This window comes from Dromiciops gliroides, chromosome 3 (genome assembly GCF_019393635.1).
Source record: "Dromiciops gliroides isolate mDroGli1 chromosome 3, mDroGli1.pri, whole genome shotgun sequence".
Taxonomy (NCBI): domain Eukaryota; kingdom Metazoa; phylum Chordata; class Mammalia; order Microbiotheria; family Microbiotheriidae; genus Dromiciops; species Dromiciops gliroides.
In genome coordinates, this window is record NC_057863.1 from 528,005,073 (window position 1) to 528,026,573 (window position 21,501).

The following is a 21,501-nucleotide window of genomic DNA, read 5'->3' on the forward strand; positions in this document are numbered from 1 at the left end:
GTTTTCTTTGAGATTCTGTTGTGCTTTAACTTGTATTTAAATATGTTCAGATTTTTCACAAAAGTAATTGTATACTAAGTAAAAAAAATGGGTATTATTTGAAATTGTTGCGTAATTATATATTGTGTTCTGAGTCAAGATGTATTCACATTTTTTGCAATCATTTATTATCCTCAATTTTAAATCCATATGAGACTTGGATTATGGGAACTTATCATTTAAGACATTAATTGCCTTTATTCTGAGTTATCAGATGCCAGTTGGCCAAGATGCCATCCAATCACAAGAGGAATACATGCAAGAGCAGACACTGAACTGTCACATGAGGGGAGACATGCATGAAGTCAAGGTATGGCCGAGGGAACGGCTTTTGACTAATGTTGAGGTTGGATTCTCTTGGTTTAATATTTTATTTTATTTTTCCCCACAATATTGTACAGATGGCTGGAAGTATTCATCCCACCCATCTCACTCCTACACCTGGCTTCTATGCTCCCTCCTATATGCCTGATGCCATGGACATCTCAATCCCATGCATCTGATTAAGTCTGACTCAGTTTCCTCCAATATGTTCGGTGGCATGGACATATATTCCATCCACCTATTTTAGACCTGGCATACTGCATGGGCAGTATATATTGCTCAAGTGTGGGAATGCTCATATCCCATCATTTCTCTGTTCTTTTATGGTAACCCCCATAATTATCTCAGATGTCATGATAAATACAGTGTTGAATTTGGCCTTGACACCTGTTACCAATTATATTAGATTTTTAAATTTCTCATAATGGCATGAGGATAATTAGGCAGATGATGCAAAAAGTGATAAAACAAAGATAAAAATTATTTTTATTAATTAATATTGCAGCAATTGTCTTCTCAATTACCCTCCATGAGGGGGGACTATAGTAAGATTATAATTTTAAAGAATGTTTCAATTTTTGTTTTATTATATGTTTCATGTGTAACAACTAAGATTCTGAATTCCCTTAGACATGTTTTTGAGAACTTTCATTGTTTGATTTGATTATTGACAAAGCTATTTTAAAGTTGTGTTAAGCTCAATTTTGTAGGAAATTTTCCTGGCTGATTACCAGCATCCACACATCAACCCCTGTAAAGACTTCCATTCCACAACTACACCTAGAGGACATCTGAAAAAAGACTTTCAGAGACTTTAAATGAACAGTTTTGATTTGTTGTTTTTGTTGTTTTTTTTTCTCTTTCTGTTATAATATACACCATCTGTAACATGTATTCTCTGCAGAGGCCCTCCCTTTGCAAGACTAATGTCAAAGCGTCGGTTCATGAGGACAAAAAAAAAAAAAAATCGCCCCTCTGAACAAAACTTTCCTCTCTTCCTTTTCTATATTGTTGTTCACATATTATTAGTTAGCAATAGTTATTATATTCTTTTTACTGTTCCGTCAAGGAAACATTTTGTTTCTTGAGGAACAACAGGGGGGACTGTAACGATTGGAATAATGCCACCTGCTGGATACTTACTGTAGAAGAGTTCTGCCCATGAAGGGAAGGTCTTTGAGGGCAAGACCAGGAGTCTTTTCTTCAGGATTCAGGAAGTGACGCGGACTAGTGGGAGGAGGAAGGAAGAGACTGGCGCTCAGTCTGGGGCTCTTTCCTGGGGACGCTGGCAGAGAAGGGAGCTAGAAATGTGCTCTCCCTTTAATAGATAGGAATCTAGGCCTTTCTCTCTCTTTACCAAATTCTTATTCTCCTTAATAAATGCTTAAAAGTCTAACTCTTGCTAAAGCTTATAATTTATTGGCGACCACTCATTAGATATTTTAGACAGACTAGCTAGAATTATAGCCCTTAACAATACACTGTGGAGGGCAGTGAAATTGGACTTAGTAACTGTAAGTCTATGGAACCTGTATGTATATAGAAGCTTAGAGCAAGAGAAAAGCCAAAGATGACAGTAAAAGTTTGAGGCTGGGGAATGGGAGGAATTGTTTGGAGGATGGGAAAATTGGAATAACTGGCAGTTTGAAAAGAATATGTGATGAGTTCCGTGTAGGATGTGTCAAATCTAAAGGGCTCCTAGAACATTCAGGTAGAGATGTCATCAAGGCAGTAATACTGAAAACTACCCACAACACTGAATTCTAGACTCATAGAATCAGAAAAGTTCCAAGCAGGAAAGGACCTTAGAAGGTTGCTAGTCTAAATCCAACCAGAAGAGAAAAACTATAGCATTGCTGACAAGTGGTCAGCAAGCCTCTGTTTAAAGGAGGGCTTCTTAACCAAGGGTTTGTGAACCACCTTCCATAGGGTCCATCAGTAGATTTCAGGAGATCTATAAATTTGGATGGGAAAAAAATACATCTTTACTTTGACTGATCTTTTATTGAAATTGACCATTTCCTTCACTTATTAATGTAGACAACAAATCATAAGAGTGTTAACAATTGTTGTTGTTGTTTTTTTTTACTTTGCTCTGGAAGAGGACCATGACATTGGGAGGTGATGTCATGACTTACAATGAATTGGATTTCAGTGAAGGAGGGCTGTGCAAAGTCACCAACCTCACTTTCTCCTCCAGAGCTATCTGAGTCCAGTGGAAAGATATACATCAGGATGACTGGAGATGGTCCTGGATGTTTGAGGCAATAAGGTTAAGTGATTTGCTCAGGGTCACACGACCAGTAAGTGTCAAGTGTCTGAGGCCAGATTTGAACTCAGGTCCTCCTGACTCCAGGACCAGTGCTCTTTCCACTGTGCCACCTAGCTGCCCCAGTATTAATAGTACCTATAACTTAGACCAATACAAATCATAGATATTTTATATTACATTAATGATTTCACATCTCAAAATGGGGTGACTGTAGTTATTAGACCTACCTTTAGACAAATTACCATATCATAATTTTAAGTATTTTGATAACTATTTTAATATAATTTTATAATCTTTTATAATCCTATGTATTTTATTTTAGGGCAGCTAGGTGGCACAGTGGATATGGTGCCAGACCTGGAGTCAAGAAGACTCATCTTTCTGAGTTCAAATCTGGCCTTAGAAACTTACTAATTGTGTGACACTGCACAAATCACCTAACCCTGTTCTCTTCAGTTTCTTCATTTGTAAAATGAACTGGAGGACATAGCAAACCACTCCAATGTCTTTGCTAAGAAAACCCCAAATGGGGGTCACAAAGGGTCAGATACAACTGAACAATGACACTTTTATTTTACGCATTTAAAAACCTCTTTCTGATAAAGGGTTCCTAAGCTTCAACATGCTGCCAAAAGTGAATCAACAAATATTTACTAAGCACCTACAATGTGCCAGGCATTGTGCTAAGTAATGATGATACAAAGGTTAAGAATCCCTGGCTTAAAGGGTTTTACCTGTGGGGAGCACTCTGCCTCCTTTGCCAAACCATTAGTTAGTTCTAATTATTTGGAAGGTTTTTTTTTCCTTAAGTCAGGCAGAATTCTAGCTCCCTACAACTTCCACCCACTATATTTAATTTTGCTTTTTGAGACTCAACCCTCTTCCATATGAGAGCCATTCAATTATTTGAAGTTCTCAGTATGTCTCCTCCAAGTTAAACATACCCAGTTCTGCAACAAATAACCACACTTGCCTTCTTCTGGATATGCTCAATTTGTACATGTTATTGGTAAAGTAGGATATCTAGCACTGAATTTAGTATGAGATATAGTTGTACAAAAATCACTTTTGACTTTAATTGGGAAGGGAGTTCTTCCATTGGCATGATTGTGGTCACTGTGTAGATTGTTTTCTTGACTCTGCTTGCTTTTACTCCGCATCAGTTCACATAGACTTTAACATGCTTCTTCCATATTCATCACATCAACAATTTCTTACAGTACAGTGATATTCCACTATATCTACATATGATAATTTGTTTAAATTCTAGGAAGGGTGTAGCAGGGTAGATTGATGAGTCCAATCCTATAAGATGAAATTTGATAAAGAAAATGTAAACCCTATATTGGCTTAAGAAATCAATTGCATTTTAAGAAATCATGATCAAAAGCTATTCCCAAATAGAAAGGTGATCAAAAGAGATAGAAAAAAATGCAAACTACTAACAACCATATGAAAAAATTTTCCAGATCCTGCATAGTAAGAGAAGTACAAATGAAAACAACCTTGAAGTTTTGACTGTTCAGGTTAAGGGGTTGACAAGCACACTAGTAAATTAATGATGGAGCTGTAAGTCAGTACCATCACTTAAAAAAGACTAATTCTGTTATCCAAGGTGCCAGAGATCTCTTCCAGGTTGGTGTCAGATGAAAAATTGGACTTTATCCAAGTCATTGTTTTAAAAAGAAAAAATGATTGAACAGGAACAGATCCAAGGAGATGCTTGAGGCACTCCATGAAAGACTTCCTTCAAATATCAGATCACTGCTCTTGATCATCATGATTGCTGGTTAGTCATCCAGCCATGTCCAAATCACCCAACTGAATTATTATCTGGTCCCCATCATCAAGGATATAAGGAACAATGGTTTAAGAGACAGGATTCAATGAATCAAATTAACCTTGTAAAATATATGAATTAAACCTACTTGTATACTTAAATGCATCATCATAAACAAGCAAAACATCCTGGCACTTTGAGGACTGGCATTGACTTTTTAAAAACCTAATCTAAACCTAAGACCCAAACTGCAAGAACTGATGTTTGGGAAATACTAGTAAGTAGTTATCAGGCTTTCTGGTTCTGGTTTAAGATAAGAGATTATGGTCTAAAATAGAAAGAAAATCAACTGAATATCTATTCAGAAAACAAGACCCAGACATTCCCTAGGCATCTGAAAAGCCTCAGTGAATCTTTAACTAGCATCTGAAAATTGTAAAATGTCACCAAAAAAGAAACAAAATTCCCAAGATTGACAATTAAATGCATCTGCAATCTGGCCCAGGACTACCATTCTACCATCTTTCTCCCACTATTCTCAATACTAACCTTACACTTTATATTATCCCCAGAACATGTTATGCAAATTCACATGTATATACCTTTGTTCATTCTGTGCTGCCTACCTGAAATGCCTCTATACCCTCTCTCTGTCAATATCTCTCTTACCCCCGCCATGAAGACTGAACCAAACATTCCCATATATATTAATCTCATCTTCCTATGAACTTCTATAATATGTACAATATGTACCTCTAATCTCAGCATTTAATAACATACTCTCTCCTCTTCTTATTTATTTGATCCACATTTCTATGTGAGCTTGAATAAATTGAAGGTCCTAGGGTTCTATCCTGTACTTCTCTAGTATTCTCTAAAATGCTTAATATAGTGCTACACATGTGGTAGTTACTCAGTAAATTGTAGTTTAGCATTTAATAATGAATAACATGCAGGCATTTGGCTTCACTCATTTTAAATTCACAGACATTTATTGCACATCTGCTATATATACAGCACACAAAATGCTGGAGAGGACACAAAGTTCAGATAAGATCCAGTCTCACTCAGCCCATGTAGGCTTTTTCATCCAGTAGGGGGAAAAGATACAAAATATAAACAACTATAACACACAATACCACATACATGCATAAGAGACATTTGTTAAAATGTTATATGTAGACTAACATGAAAGATTATTAAACGGGGGTGGCTAGGTCACACAGTGGATAAAGCACCGGCCCTGGAGTCAGGAGTACCTGAGTTCAAATCCGGCCTCAGACACTTGACACTTACTATCTGTGTGACCCTGGGCAAGTCACTTAACCCCCATTGCCCCACAAAAAAAAAAAAAGAAAGATTATTAATGGACAGGAGGATCTGGAAAAGCTTCATGGAGAAAATAACAGCTGAGTTGAGTGTGAAAGGATATGTCCAATTCAATAATTGAAGAGAAGGGAAGATATTCCAAGCATAGGAAGTAAATGTGGATGTGGCAAAATATAAAGAGTGCTCCAAGGGCAGAGATGCATTTGGCTGCATCCTGGGATAAGATGTTCTGGTAGGTAAACACTAGTGCTCTGGTATCACAGATTCACAGAGCTGGAAAGAACTTCAGACTTCATCTAATTCATTCCCTTTGCCAACTTCTATAGCATCCTTCTGAAGCAGTCACCCGGCCTCTGAAGAATTTCCTCCCCAACTCCTGAGGTAGTACATTCCACTTTAGGACAACTCTGATTATTAAGTTTTTTCTTTATATTAAGCTGAAATCTATCTCTGCCATCTTCTGCTCCTAATTCTGCCATCTGTGACCAGACAAGACAAGTCTAATCCCTTTTTCACATGACAGACCTTCAAATAATTGGATGTTACATCCAAGTCTCCCAAACATGTCTCTGATTAATTTTTAACCCCAGCTTTGCCTACTTATATAATTGATTTGGTGCACTAGGTTGAATGAGTCCATTCTGGGACATTTCTTTTGACCTGGAATCACAACTCTGAGGCAACTCTAATCCCCATTAAGGAAAGAAATTCAGGGCTACTTGGAGGCGGGGGGGAGAGGGGGAGTAATTGCATTGTGCATTTAAGTTTGCAAAGACCATTATATATTATACTATTTGAGCTTCATTGTAATTGTCTAATTAGTCATACTTGTATTCATGGTGTTTAATAAATGCTTGATTGATTGATTGAAGCTATAGGTGTCATTATCCACATTTTACAGATGGAGAAACTCTGGTTCCAAAAATATAATAAAAAATAATAATAACAACACATATATGGCACTTTGATTATTTCAAAGCACTTTTCATATATTATCTCATTTGATCCTCACAACAAACCATAAGGTGGGAACTATTGTTATCTCCTTTTTACACTGAGGAAACAGCAGGCTAAGGATCATACCCACAGTCATATTGTTGCGGTGGTTGTTTGGTATTTTCAGTCATGTCCAACTCTCTGTGGCCTCGTTTTGAGGTTTACATGGCAAAGATACTGGAGCGGTTTGCCAATTCTTTCTTCAACTCATTTTACATATGAGGAACTGAGGCAAACAAGGTAAGTGAGTTGCCCAGGGTCATAAAGCTAGTAAGTGTCTGAGGCCAGATTTGAACTCATGAAGATGAGTCTTCCCCCCTATAACAAAGTAGAATGGGGGGAGAGAAAGATGACTGTACATGAAACTGCAAATCTATTATGTACAACTTGATATTCATTTTAAATATATAATAAAGTTATCGTGTAACTTCTTTTTTTTCCTTTTTTTCCCCTCCCCTCACCACCCTGACCTAGAGGTGGCTACCATTAGACACAAATACAAATATATATGTAAAACCATCCAATATATACTTCAATTTGTCAGTTCTTTCTCTGGATACAGGAGCTCAATGACTTTAAAAAACATGGATAGACTTGTATAAAATAATGAAGACTGAAAAGAACCAAGACACCATTGTATACAGTAACAACAATATTGTTTTAAGAAAAATTTTGAGTGACTAAGTCATTTTGACTATTAAAAATACCCAAATTAATTACAAAGGATACATGAAGAAGGACACTATCTGCATCCATACAAAGAAAAATAAGTTTTTTGGATTCCAAGCCTAGTGCTCTATCCACTGCACCATTTAGCTGCTCCAGTAAATATGAGATTCAATTCAAACTCATATTTTGCCAGCTCCAAGTTGAACATTCCAATCACTGCATCACACTGCCTCTTAGAGTGCTCCAAGTTACCAAGAAGTGGTGGGAAACTGGTTCCCTCAGGCACTGTGGACAGATGAAATAGTTCTGGAACCCTCTCCTCTGGATCCCATCCATAGTTATGAAATGGACAATTCTGAGGAATCTTTGGTCAATTTTACATCTCCTGGAACTCTCCAGTCTAGACTAGAAATTCCACAGAGTATTCTAGACTTGCCTCATTTGCTGAAGGAAATTAGAGAAATCAGAATTAGTATAGACCTTAGACAAGGTCTCTAGGTCAGTTGCAAGATGGTGTGGCAACCTCTACAGTGATAGGTCTCCTAAAGCTACCAGCAGAAGGGGCACTTTATAGACTTAGTTGAGCTCACAAATTACACTATATGCCCATTTTGTCACAGAGTCTGACACTTTGGAATCTTCTGGGAAACTGGGGCAGTTAAGAGGTGAAGTAGAGTGCTAGACCTAGAGTCAGGAAGATTCTTCTTCCTGAGTTCAACTCTGGCCTCAGATACTTAAATGCTATGTGACCCTGGGCAAGTCACTTAACTCTGGTTTGGCTATTTCCTCATCTTTAACATGAGCTAGAGAAGAAAACAGAAAACCACTCCAATGTCTTTGCCAAGAAAACCCTAAATGAGATCAAGAAGAGTTGCACATGACTGAAAAAATAACTAAACAACAACAAAAGGGTGACATCAGATTGTCATGAACCCTTTAAAACACAGTTACTACTTGATTCAGCTTTCCAAAACTAAAACACTTAAGAAATATTTGTCGAATTAAAATGAATAAACCTGTGACCTTTGTTATCTGTCTCTTTCTCCAGCCCCTACCATAGCACCCAGCAAATAAGAAGTACCTAATAAGTGTTTGTTTATTGATCTTTATTATCTTGTCTTTTAAAACTGCTATTTAACCTCAAATTGCTATTTACACTTTTCACATGAGGTCATAGGCCCATGGGAGCTTATAATTGGAAGGGACATTCAAAAAATTCTGATCCTCCATTTTACATTTGAGGAAAAATGTTTGTCATCTTCTCAACTAAACTTAACAACTTGAAAATTGCATATCCTGCAGCACATGGTATAATGTGGTGATGCCTTACACACAGGAAGTATACCATCAATATTTGATTGGGTAATTAATTAAAATCTCAGTGGCTCAGTTCTTTTTCTTTCAAATGGGGAGAATACTATCTGCTCTCTTTCTCATATGCTGGGCCATTATGATGATCAAATTAAATAAATAGATGTGAAAGTGTTTTGCAAAGTTAAAAGCACTATAATTTATAATGTCATAATAATAGATGACCTGATTTCCACTCTTACTGATGAGTCTAGCACAAGGACAGAATCAGGCTGTGATAGGGCTGATGAAGCAAGAGCATCAGCTCAACCAGGCAAGCAAGTTGTCATAGCGTGCAGACCAATAGAATACATTCAGCATTCAATAACTATAGACTAAGCAATTATTCAGTCAACCCACAAACACTTATTGAGTGCCTACTATATGTCAGGCACTGTGCCAGGTACTGGGGTTGCCAACATAAATAATTAAATCAATTAACAGTCCCTGTCCTAAAGTAGCTTAGATTCTGCAAGTGGCAACAAGAGGTACATGCATAAATAAGCAGAAAACACCATAAATACAAGGTTATCTGCATTGGAAGAGGAAATCTCTTACTTGGGAGCTTCCCCATAACAGTGAAGTCACAGGTGTAGTAAAAATAATGATAATAATAAAAAAACAAAATAAAAGTTAACTTGCCAGAGGGTGCAGAGTAGGAAATAAACTAGCATCTGGAGATCATATAACAGGTGCTACTTGAGCTGAGCTTTGAACAGAATTAGGTATTATAAGAGGTGGAGGAAAGGGAGAAGTTCCCTAGGCATGGGAACACTCTGTACAGAGAAAGAAAGATGGAATGCTATGTAAGAATTACAAGCAAGCTAGTTTGACTGGACTATAGAGTATGTGAAGAGGAGCATGTGTGTGTGTATGCATGTATCTATCTATCTATCTATCTATCTATCTATCTATCTATCTATCTATATATATATGTATATGCGTGTGTGTACATACATACATACAACTAGGGAACAGTCTAGAGGAGATTGCACAAGGTTTTAAATGCCAAATGGAGGAATCTGAATTTTATCCTAGAGACAGGAGAAGTACTGAAGATACAAAGCCAAAAACAGACCCTCCCCTCCAGGAGCTTATATTCTCTGAAGCAGAATTCAAGATAGAGTGGAAATGATATCACAAAGTAATATCATTACTAAGAAATCTGTGATTTCATCAGAGTGAGGAACTTTTAGCATGGGAACTCCTTCCACTAATGCAGATCACAATCCATTAACAACTTAGGAGATAAATCAATCAATCAATAAATATTTGTTAAGTACCTTCTATGTGCCAGATACTGTGCTAAGTGATAGAGGCCTTAAGGGGTGGCTTGAAACTCAGAGAGGGTAAGTGACTTGCCCATAGTCATACAGCTAGTAAGTGGAAGAGGAAGGCTTTGAACCCATTCTCCATAGCTCCAAGCACAGCCATTCTTCCACTATACCATACTGTTTGTTAATGTTATTATTATTAATCTTCTTCTAAAATCCTATTCTAGTGAGTCCTGGTGGTATGGAAATGGCCCTGACCCCTTAAATCAGCTACACAAGGCCTAATAGGGCCATGCTAGAAAGACTTCTAGTACTTACCCTTTAAAGGAATCTATGTAGATGTCAAAGGATCAATATAGATAAATCTGAAAAGATACCATCAAGTTGGCTGCAGGTGATAAATCTATTGGTCAAGTAATTCTTAAAGACCATCTAATATATCATAGAATTTTTATATTTGCATTAGCAGAGGAAATATGCACACTGTTTAAATTATAGATCTTCAAAACCTAGAATAATAATGCTAATAATAGCTTATATTGGTGAGGTACTTTACTGCTCCAAAGTACTCCACATACATGATTGCATTTAAATCTCACTGAAACATTGTGAGGTAGTGTGCATGAGTTGTGAGAATATTATCAATTAAATTTAAGGATAAGAACTGCAAGAGTTAAAGGACCAGGGGGGCAACTAGGTGGTACAGTGGATAAAGCACTGGCCCTGGATTCAGGAGAACCTGAGTTCTAATCAGGCCTCAGACACTCGACACTTACTAGCTGTGTGACCCTGGACAACTCACTTAACCCTCATTCACACACACACACACACACACACACACACACACACACAAGTCAAGGTTAGAGCAAGGGTGCTCAAATGGGAACTTAAAGGTTTGGGCTGAATCTCTAGATCACACTTCCTACAAAAACTGAGAAAAAACTGAAGTCCATATGGCAGCCACATGTTGCACCTAAAAATATTCTCACAGCTTAGTACTGGAATACATGATGTTTAAATTGCTCCTGGATGTGTGTATAATTCCAGTAGGAATGACTAAACCTCGTTAGAGACATACAGTGGGCAATATACTCCTTCAGAAAAAAATAACTATTTTACTGCTACATTCGAGAAAATTGCCAAAGGTATTTGTTATTATTATGGAGCATGTCAAGAGCAGAGTGCGAATGAAAGTGATTTCTTACAAATGATGGGGTCTTTCAGATTCTCCTCAGTCAGTCCATCAGTCAACAAGTATTTGTAAAGTACCTATTACAACAAGTCAACAAGTATTTATAAAGTACTTAGCACTTACACTGTGCTAAGTATGAGAGATACAAAGAAAGACTCCTGATTGCAAAACACATCATACTGATTACAGAAACTCCAGGACATTACAGAGGATCCTAGTGAGACCCATAATATCTCAAAAGAGTGAAATGCAACTATCCACACAGGAAAAACTAAGTGGAAAAAGAACACTGTTGTTCAGAGAATGGTCTACAGTTGTACAGTTGTATGACCCACAGAGATGATACATGAGCACACTTATTTTATATAGGCACTGGGGAGAGATAATAAGTTGGACATAGAGTTGAATAGGAGGGGCCAGAGAGCAGACTGGTTTATCTTTGGGGAATTGAAAAATGATTTTAATGACCCTAAGCTTATCCCTGAAATTCAGGGCTATCTTTTTAACATAGATATTCTTCTGGTGATACCACTCTCTCCAAAAAATTTAAGTTGTGCATCATCCAAATAACAATAGAGAGGCATATGATGGGCTACAACATATCATAGATGAAAAAATTGTTCAGAAGATGCAGTATAAAGGTTATCATCAGATAAATGAATGACTGATGAGCCAGTGATGTAGCTAGAATAAAGGATAATGACTGGACAGATAGCTGGTATGATCCTTTGATACCCACCCAATATCTAGAGGTCTAAAGAAATGCTTCTAAGCTACTAGGTAGAACCCCTGTAGAGCATTTCTGGTTGGATATGGATAATCATCACACAGGATATGACATTAGAGCATAAATGAATTACAATCTGCTCTCTTGCAGAGTTATCCACATTAGTGAGACTACAGTCCTATTAAAGTAGTCAACAAAAGAGCCTTAAAAGATATATTTTTTCTTTCATGCATTATACATCAATATTGTATAAACATGTACATATGTAGCTGTGTGTATGTATATATAATAAATATGTGAATATGTAAATATTTATATAACAATATAGGTTGTTCCAAAAGTCTTAGTGCAGCTTTAAGTTTTGGTTATTCAAAAAGACTTTTGGCACACCATGTATGTACATGCACATATATGTACACATACATGTATGCATGCAGGTGTACACACATAGGCAATAATCCAAAAGCAAATGTGAAAAATTACAAGAGACAATAAAGACTTGGAGAAAAAACATAATGAAACATAAATGTTCTTCCTATACATCTCAGAGTCCTTCAAGGTAGATAAATAATATGCTACAGGCAGAAAATATATAATCATATGTCATTTCTATGTGCTATCTAATGCTCATTTATGTCATTTATGCTCTGTCAAAATGAATCATGTAGACAAAGGTCGAACAATCTGGCAGAAAAATACTAATACAGGATAGCACACTTATGCAAGATATATATAACATCAGTCTAGGTAATTGCTGCTTCTCACAAATTATGTTTTCCTGAACACAGGTATACAACATTTTGTATATTACAAAGAAGAAACTTTGTTTTCCACCTGTTTTTTCACGCTCTCCCTCAATGGAGTTTCCCTTTTTAAAATAGTCAAAATCTTGGAGGCCTTGAAATAACTGAGGTAGTATATTTTAATGCAATATAGTATGGTATAAGACTAGGAGTTGGAAGATCTGGCCCCATTATGAGCTAGATGTGTAACCTTACAGGAGTCATTTAACCCCACAGTGCCTCAATTTCCTCCTCTATAGGATGAGGAAAATATGCCTGCCTAACTATTTTCCAGATGAGATGGGGAATATATCAGCACACCAATGTGGCAGTCTTTTCTCAAAGAGTTTAAACCCTCAAAATTATGCTATCAGCAGTTTAAGGAAGCAATTTCCTTTCCTTCTGTTTATTTAATATTATGCTATTTTTAAAAACATGTCCATTATTCAAAATGTCTATCTCTGGCTATTTTTAAGAAAAGAGATGTAGAAATTATTTTTATGTTTATTTATCTTTCAGTAGCTTGATGGATATACATGAATCTGAACTTTTTAAAAATAATAGCAATAGACAATGTATTGAAAAGGTGCTTAATTATTAATTTGTTTAATTGAGTACAACATAATGACACCTAAAATGACATGTATTTCTATGTATCTATGCCCTTCATGTGTTCATATATATGTATACATGTATACACAGACATGTTTATGTATATTTGTGTACACACAGTATATAGGTACTGATTGCTTTAACACATTATGTAAACCTTAACAGTAAATAGATAACTAAATAAGCAAATTTTCAAAAACTTCAGAGATAAGTGATTTAAAGATGTTCAAATATAACTGACGGAAATGAATGGAAGTCAATAACTTGTAGGATCAATGTGGCAAGTGACTATAGCTTGATATATATGTGTGCATTAGAAATATATTTTCTAACATGTACAAAGCTAAAAACCTATAATACACCAAAAATAGATCTCATCTAAATTTTCAAACCATAACAACACCATTTTGAAATTAGGTGTCAAATTTCACATTCAAAATAACAAAAAGCAAGCTGGACTTACTCTAAATATACATTAAAATAAGCTAGTATGTTTGTGGCTTTTTCATTGCTTTTTCATTGTTTTTATGCTTCTTACATTACTTTTCTGGGTGGTGCTAATCTATTCATATTTAGTATTAGAAGAGCCTAATTATGACCTTATTTATTCCTCTTCCTCATTTATTCCTTCCTTCCATTTTTTTGACTCACAGAAATGCAACTTGCCTTTCCTAAATACTGAACTCTTTTGCCCCTTGAATACTAATTCCCTTTCATCTCTCCTTCTTGAATGTTCTCTATGGGCTCTCTCTCTCAAAAACTTTGCACTGTTCAATATGCCGGTCATTCTATTATGATGCTTCTTTTTCTGCAGATCTCCTCTCTGATGCCTCCCAAATCCCTCTGCTTTAGGCTGTATTGTACCAAAAGTACTATGAGTTCTTCACTTGCAAGGAGTACCTACTAAATCTTTTCTGATCTCATGGAATATCTCAGTAGCCAGCTGACCCTGTAGGGCAGATCTAAAACTGATGCCTAATGCCAATGTTCTAAGTTCCTTAAGTTGTAAAGAAAAAAATTCAAGAATAAATGACTTACTAAATTCACTCTAGATGTGAAAAGCCCAGCTGTTTCTCCATATGTGTTCCCAAGTATTAAATTATTTCAAATTAAATAACTTCTAATTCAGTTTTCATTTTTAATTCAGCCCTGTAGGATTTTTTATGGGAACAATGATTACAAAGATGATGATGATAATAGCTGTACCCCCATGGAATCATGATGAACAAAGTACAGAAGGTTACTTGTATGACTATAGGATTCTTCTTTATCATCATCATCACTAGCATTCATATATTGCTTTAAGATTTGCAAAGCATTTTACAAATATTTTATCCTCACTATAACCATAAGAGGTAGGTGCTATTATTGTCCTTATTCTACAGGTGAGGAAACTGAGGCAGGCAGATTAAATTATTTGCCCAGGGTCACACAGCTAGTAAATGGCTAAGGTTGGATTTGAACTGAAGTCTTTCTGACCCCAAGTCTGGCATTCAATCCACTGTTCCACCTGTTTTTTCACGCTCTCCCTCAATGGAGTTTCCCTTTTTAAAAATAGTCAAAATCTTGGAGGCCTTGAAATAACTGAGGTAGTATATTTTAATGCGATATAGTATGGTATAAGACTAGGAGTTGGAAGATCTGGCCCCATCATGAGCTAGATGTGTAACCTTAGAGGAGTCATTTAACCCCACAGTGCCTCAATTTCCTCCTCTATAGGATGAGGAAAATATGCCTGCCTAACTATTTTCCAGATGAGATGGGGAATATATCAGCACACCAATGTGGCAGTCTTTTCTCAAAGAATTTAAACCCTCAAAATTATGCTAACTATAAATAGGATTCTACTGACCCATTGCCCACTGAAGGGCATATATTTTGTTCTGTGTTGGTCATTTTAGTTGTGGAAATGTTATATTTATGACCACCTCCCTTTTTAATTCTAAAAGCTAAGATCATACTATAAAAATTAGATAACAACGTCTGACATTATAGATGAGCCTCACAAAAGTCCTGTGAGTTAGAGACCACAGATATCATTGTCTCCATTTAATAGATGAAGAAACTGAGGTTTGGAGAGGAATGGTGAATTCCATAGTCATAAATTTAGCAAATTGAAAGAGATAGGAAATGACCCTGTCTTCCTGTCTGCAAGCCCAGTACTCTTTCCACTACCCCATGGTGCATATTAGTAACAACTAGATGATTGTGATCGGTTCAGTTTCCTCATCTATAAACTAGAGATAACAACACCTGACTGACCTACCTCAAAAGGGCAAAGGAAATCAAGAATGGAAAAGCACTTGGTAAACTAGGAAGCGATATGAAAATCTAAGCCACTAAAATATCTTCTGTGGAAAAATCTACAAGATTCTCTCCTGGGAATAAAAATAAAATGTTGCTGAATCATCTACTAATATTAACCACTTTCAATTATCTTATTTCCTAATTAAACTGATCTTTTTTACCTACTTGTTTTCTTCAGTATGGATTCTTTAGAGAAGGAAAATAGCTATCAAAGTCCACCAATGATTGTCCCAAAACATACTATGAAAGACAGTCCAAAGCGCCACCAAATCAGTCCCTACAGTAAATCCAAAACTAAAAGTGAGGTGGGCTATCAGTATTATTCAGAAGCATTGGAATACTCAGCTGAACCTAGAGGGAAATGCCTAGGATTTTCTATGAGCCTCTCAGGTGTGTTCAGAAAAGTCTGGTTTTCTGGCTGAGTTGGGAAATGAAATTGTTGCATGATTTTCTCATTAACATTTCCAACGGAACTTTTTGGGACAATGAGTTCCAGCTTACAGAGCAAGAAGAAATTGAGGGTAATGGGGGAGGGTGAGCAACAAAACCAAAGCAGCTTCAAAACCTAATCCATTCAGTAGCTGTTTTGATGACTCTAATGGGGACCCCTTTGGTCAACTAATACTGACTAGGTCATTACTTTAAAGGACTTAATGTTTCAAACTAGACTTTAAATGACTGCTAAACATCTGTTAACACAAAACAAAACTAAATCATGAATGAAATAGCCACACATGCGTTGTAAAACTTTATATTTTAAAAACATTCCTGATACTAAAGATTTCCTATTTGGTACATATATTTATTTACATTGGCATCAATGAAAGTCATTGAATCATGAATTCTAAAGGTTCCCATTGGTTCTTATTCTTGTATTAAATATTTGATTTCTCCATACCTCAAAGAAGTTGTTTAAGTGGTTTTAGGTAAGCGTGTCTTGGCTTACTTTTGAAAATTCCTGCTTCTTAAGCAATCTGAAATAACTGTTGAGAGGCAAAATGCTTTCGAACAAAGCCAAACATTTATCTTAATCAAAATGACAGCAAAATCACTGTATCAAAATTCTATTTCTTTTGTGGAAATTTACAACTTCTTCTATGAAAAGTGTGTAAAGGAAACAAATGCCACTCTTGTTCCCCTCCTTGTACTGGCATAAATCACAGAAGAATATGTTGCTATATGTGTATCTTAGGATTTTTTCTCTTTTCTCAGGGCTTCTACTTTGTGGTTTGAGACATAACATCACCCCCCAAGGCTGTGCAATACCGAGCTGATGTTCCCATTTAAGAACTGTATACTTACTTCATTCAATCCATTCTGGAAGAGAAAATAACCTTGCTTAGATTTTATGCCTAAGGTTTTTGTTTGTTTCCATTCAGAAGTAGAAGTGAGTTAAATTAGAGGAAGAGAAAAAAATAACAGGAGGGGGGGGGGCATTTTCATAGATTCTAAATAAAAGTTTCTAATAGTCCATTATTTCTCACTGCATAGATTTCCATCATGAATTACCAGAAGCTTCTGGACTCCTGACCAATCTAGACAACCTATGGAATCCTGATTCCCAAATACTCCACTTCACCAGACCGGCCATCCAAATCCCACAGCTGCCCATTTTCCCAAAGGGAAGTCTTAAATATAGCCAAATTGTATGTGTAGCTTTATTATGAGCACTCAGGAGCCTTCTAAAGCAACTGCGAGTACTTGGGCAGCAGGAAGAAGTTCTCCAGTCAGGAGCCTGGTCTGTGATCAAGGCCAAGGTGACAATGAGCTAGTTATTAGGGATGAAAAGAGAGGAGAGAATGAATAGAGAATTCAGGGGGCTTAAGGAAACACAGAGTGGTAATATCTTTTTTTCACTCACTCTGAATCTGGCTGCATCAGAGTGGGTGTTTCAAGAGTGGACACAGTAGGAGAAACTACACAGCTCAGGAGGCATTGTTATCTAGACAATGATCTAGAGTGTCTGTCACTAAGAAAGTATGGATAAGGGCTGGTAAACTCAGAAGGAAAAAAGGACCCTGACCAAGGAAGAAGACAATAGGCATTGAAGTGATTTTTAAAGGATTTCAAGGACAAAGGGGGATCTGATGTAAATTTGAGATGGACAATAGAGGAATCTGAAAATAGGGAGATATAGAAAATATCCAGGCATATGTGGGGGGAAGACATAAGAGAATGAAAGGAATGGAATCGGGATGAATGTGGGATAGAAAAGACATAAAATTAATCAGAAGAATTCGGGGGACGGACCAGAAACGGGACCAACAAGGATTGAGAAAGATCCATCAATGAGTCTCCAACCAGATGAGAGGTGTGAAGGTGGGCAGAGATATGGATAGGTTAATAAAAGGTTTCCAGGACAAGAGGCAACTCAAAAGTAATTTGGTGGAAAGTTAGTGAAGATCGGGGGGGGGGGGGGGAGGGGGGGAATATGGCAACCTGAAGCACAGGTGTGAGATTCAGAAAACAGCAGATAGGTTGGCACAGAGTAGTAAAAAGGTTTTCAGGAGAGGGGTGTTTAACAATGGGACTGTTAACAAAGGGATGTTTAACAATAAGGAAATTAAGTGAGTAGCGGAAGGAGAATGGAGGCTTGGATGAAGTAGTTGAGGAAAAGCCCAGAAAGTTTAGGGGGTGATAAAACAAAAGATGCCCTGGAATGTTAGGTAGCAGGGAGTGAAGAACAGGGGCACCAAACTCTTGAGGTGATAGACTTCAAAAGGGGTGCAAAGACACAGCCGAAGAGCCTAATGAGAGAAAAGAAGACAATGATCGTGTTCCCCGAATCTCGTATCATCCCATCTTCTCAAAATCAGGAGCTGTGAAATTGGGAGGGATGGAGAGCGATGCAGAAGTGACCAAAGGGGAAGTGCGTCAGGGTGAAAGGTCCTGCTGCCCCCTCCAGTGGCCAAGCTTGTCCCATAGCTCTTCATCCACCCCCTGACCCCCGCCCCAGCCAACTTTCTCCACTTCCTCTGTGCCCACCTCCCTCCCTCTTCCCCCCCCCACCCCCCACCCTTCTGCTGCCAAGCGCTCACCGTGGGCGCCGTCAGGCGACTGATGCTTTCGCCCAGAGAATCCAGGTTGACCCGTCTCCGGCGCTGAGCACGCCTAGCCCCAGCAGTCGCTGTGGCAGTGGCAGTGGCAGTGGCCGTGGCAGCCGTGGCGGTAGCAACTGCATTGGGCTCCTGAGGGCCAGAAGGGCTTCGGCTGCCGTTCCAGCAGAGCTTGGACAGGGGACATTCGCTCTCTTCCTCTGGGCTGGTCTCCAGATAGTCCGATCCCAAAGAGCTGAAGGACTCGGAAGAAATCTTCCTCCGAGACATGCTGCTACAGCTGCTGCCTCTGCGGCGATGGCCAAGGCGCTGTGCAAAAGCGTGTCGGGAGCGCGGCAGCAGCGGCGCCGGTGGCAGTGGCAGTGGCGGTGGCGAAGGCGGCGGGTGGTGCCGGGGACCGGAGTCCGGCTGGCAGAACTAGATGTGCCGCGGCCGCGCGGAGCTACCAGCGGGCTCGGACGGGTAGGAACTCCAGGGGCTGCGGAGCCCCGCGAATCGGCTGCTCATGGCGGGAACTTTAGGCGTCCTGGTCACCTTCCCCCCCCCCCTTCCGGTAGCTCAGTAGTACCTCGGGCTCTGGCTGTGGCGGCTAACGGAGCTGGGCTTTCCTGCTGCTCCTGCCTCCGCCGCGGCTCCCGCTGCCGCCACCACGGCCGCTGCTGCTTCTAGCCTCAGCGCATCTTCTACCCCGGCTGCGCTGCGCTCTCGGAGAGGGGGGCAGGCGGGCGGTGGGTGAGTGAGTGAGTGAGTGAGTGTGTGTGTGTGTGTGTGTGTGTGTGTGTGTGTGTGTGTGTGTGTGTGCGCGCGCGCGCTCCTGTGTATGTGTGCGTGTATAAGAGAAGGGGCGGGAGGAGGTTGGAGACCTTGTGATTTTGAAAGCAGACGCTTCTGCTACCCCTCTGTCTCCCTTTTTTCTCAGTCTCCCATCCAGTCTTTTCCTTCTTTCTCCTCCCTTCTCTCTTCTCACTCTCCCCCTTCCTTCTCTTTTTATTATCTCCTCCTCCTTCATTCCCCACCCCCATCCCTCCCTTCTTCTCTCTCCCCCCTCCCTCCGCCGGTATCACGTGTCGCCATCAGACTCATTTGGAGTCTTTCCCTAGCTTGTCGCCACATTTCAGAAGCAATGAGGACACTCTCCCCCACCCCAACTTGCCCCCCCTCCCCGTGCTTAACTCTGCTTTCCTCCTTTCCCCTCCCAGCCGGATAGGCTGGGGTGGTGGATAGAAGGGGGCGGGGTGCAGAGCTCAAGATAAAAGGGATAGAAAATGACCCCACACCCAATTTTCTCCTGACTACTATTCCCAGATCCCTGGATTCCCACTTATAGGCAGGCTGTGTAGAGTTAACTCTTGGAAAGGGTATGGAGAGAATTGGGGGGGGGGGGATTGGGATTGAGGATAAAAAGGAGATCTAGAGTGGAAAGTCACCGGAGCAAACCTCTGACACAGCCCCCACCCCCCTCATTTCGAGACGTCAGAAAGAAAGCCCCAAGGAATGAATTCCCTCGGGTTGAGTGTGTGGACCTGAAAAGATTCATAGAAGACACTTCCCCTGGGGCAAAATGAAGAGTATTTAGTGTGGGATTAAAGTTAGATGGGTACAAGATAGATTGGGAAGTGAGTGGACATTTGATTACATGTTTGCCTTTTATCGGGTCTTCCAGCCACATTTAACAGGTGAATGCAGAAGCAAAAGGAAAGGCTATTATTCAGTTTAAGGTGCCTCCACAATCCCCAGTAGTCACCTGTCACCCCTAAAATTGGGAAACCCCGGGAGAAGGGAGAAGGGAACAAACACTTTGGCACAACTCCCGGCAAGAACCTGTGCCAGGGACTAGACTGTTTCCCAGTCACTGGAGAGAGAGCCCAGGTAGGTATGGAGCCAAAACCGGGACTCTAAACTTGTGTGAAGAGATTCTTTCTTTAGAGAAAGAGCCCTGTAGCTGAATTACAGGGACTCCCAGGCTCTGAACAAGTGCTGGACAGCTCCATTTTCTACCTGCCGCAGATTTCCCGGAGACTGAGCAAAGCTCTAACGTAGCTCCACAGCGTTCTCTTGCACCTAGGTGGAGGAGGAGGAGAGAGGCCAGGAAGGTAGAGCTCTCTGGTCATTCACATCTTTTTTATTCCAGAGGCAAAATTTCTTTGAATTTGCCTGTAAATGCAACACATAAAAATAACATCTTCACTGTTAACTGATCACTTGTACTTTCTTAGGTACCCACTTCACTCGAAATCTTGTAGTAACTAACAAGCAGGTCATTCAGCACCTACCCAATGGTGCTTTCCCTACCTCCCTGAAAAACATCGACCTACTCCGACCTTGATTGGGGTGACTGTGAAGAAGTGTTCTACATTGCAATCAAATAAGTGAGTGTCCTCCCTGAAGACTGCAGCAGCTGGGGCAACTAACTGTCCTAGCAGCAACAAGAAGAAAGCCCTACCATTAGGCTCAGAGATAAGCATTATGGATTAAAAAGGGAAAAAGTTTGCTTTACCATGTCTGGCAACCACCAGTATTTGCCTGATTTAGCTAATCATAACTCAGTCATATATGACTTTGGAACTTGCAATGTATTTGCATACATCTTATCTGGTCCCATGCTGACTCTGTCAGCTAAGTAATGCAAATATTATTAATCCCATATTACAGAGAGGAAAACTGAGTCTTAGGGATGACAAGTGATTTCTCCAAGGCTACACAATCAGCAAATGACAAAACAAGGACTCCAACCTAGGTTGTCTTACACTTGTTCCTTCCATGACACCTCAGCTGCTCTCTGATATGCCGTT

The 21,501-nt window shown here is 39.2% G+C and overlaps 1 protein-coding gene across 1 annotated transcript in view; it reads right to left on the minus strand.

Annotated features, from left to right (window-relative positions):
* The window catches only part of GUCY1A2 (guanylate cyclase 1 soluble subunit alpha 2), a 424,741-nt gene extending 405,755 nt beyond the window's left edge, over nt 1-18,986 (minus strand). The window contains exon 1 of the mRNA XM_043994631.1: nt 18,692-18,986. Coding sequence (XP_043850566.1) covers nt 18,692-18,979 — 288 coding nt within the window. The 5' untranslated portion in view covers nt 18,980-18,986. The remainder of the gene's footprint in view (nt 1-18,691) is intronic.
* Between the last annotated feature and the right edge of the window lie 2,515 nt (nt 18,987-21,501).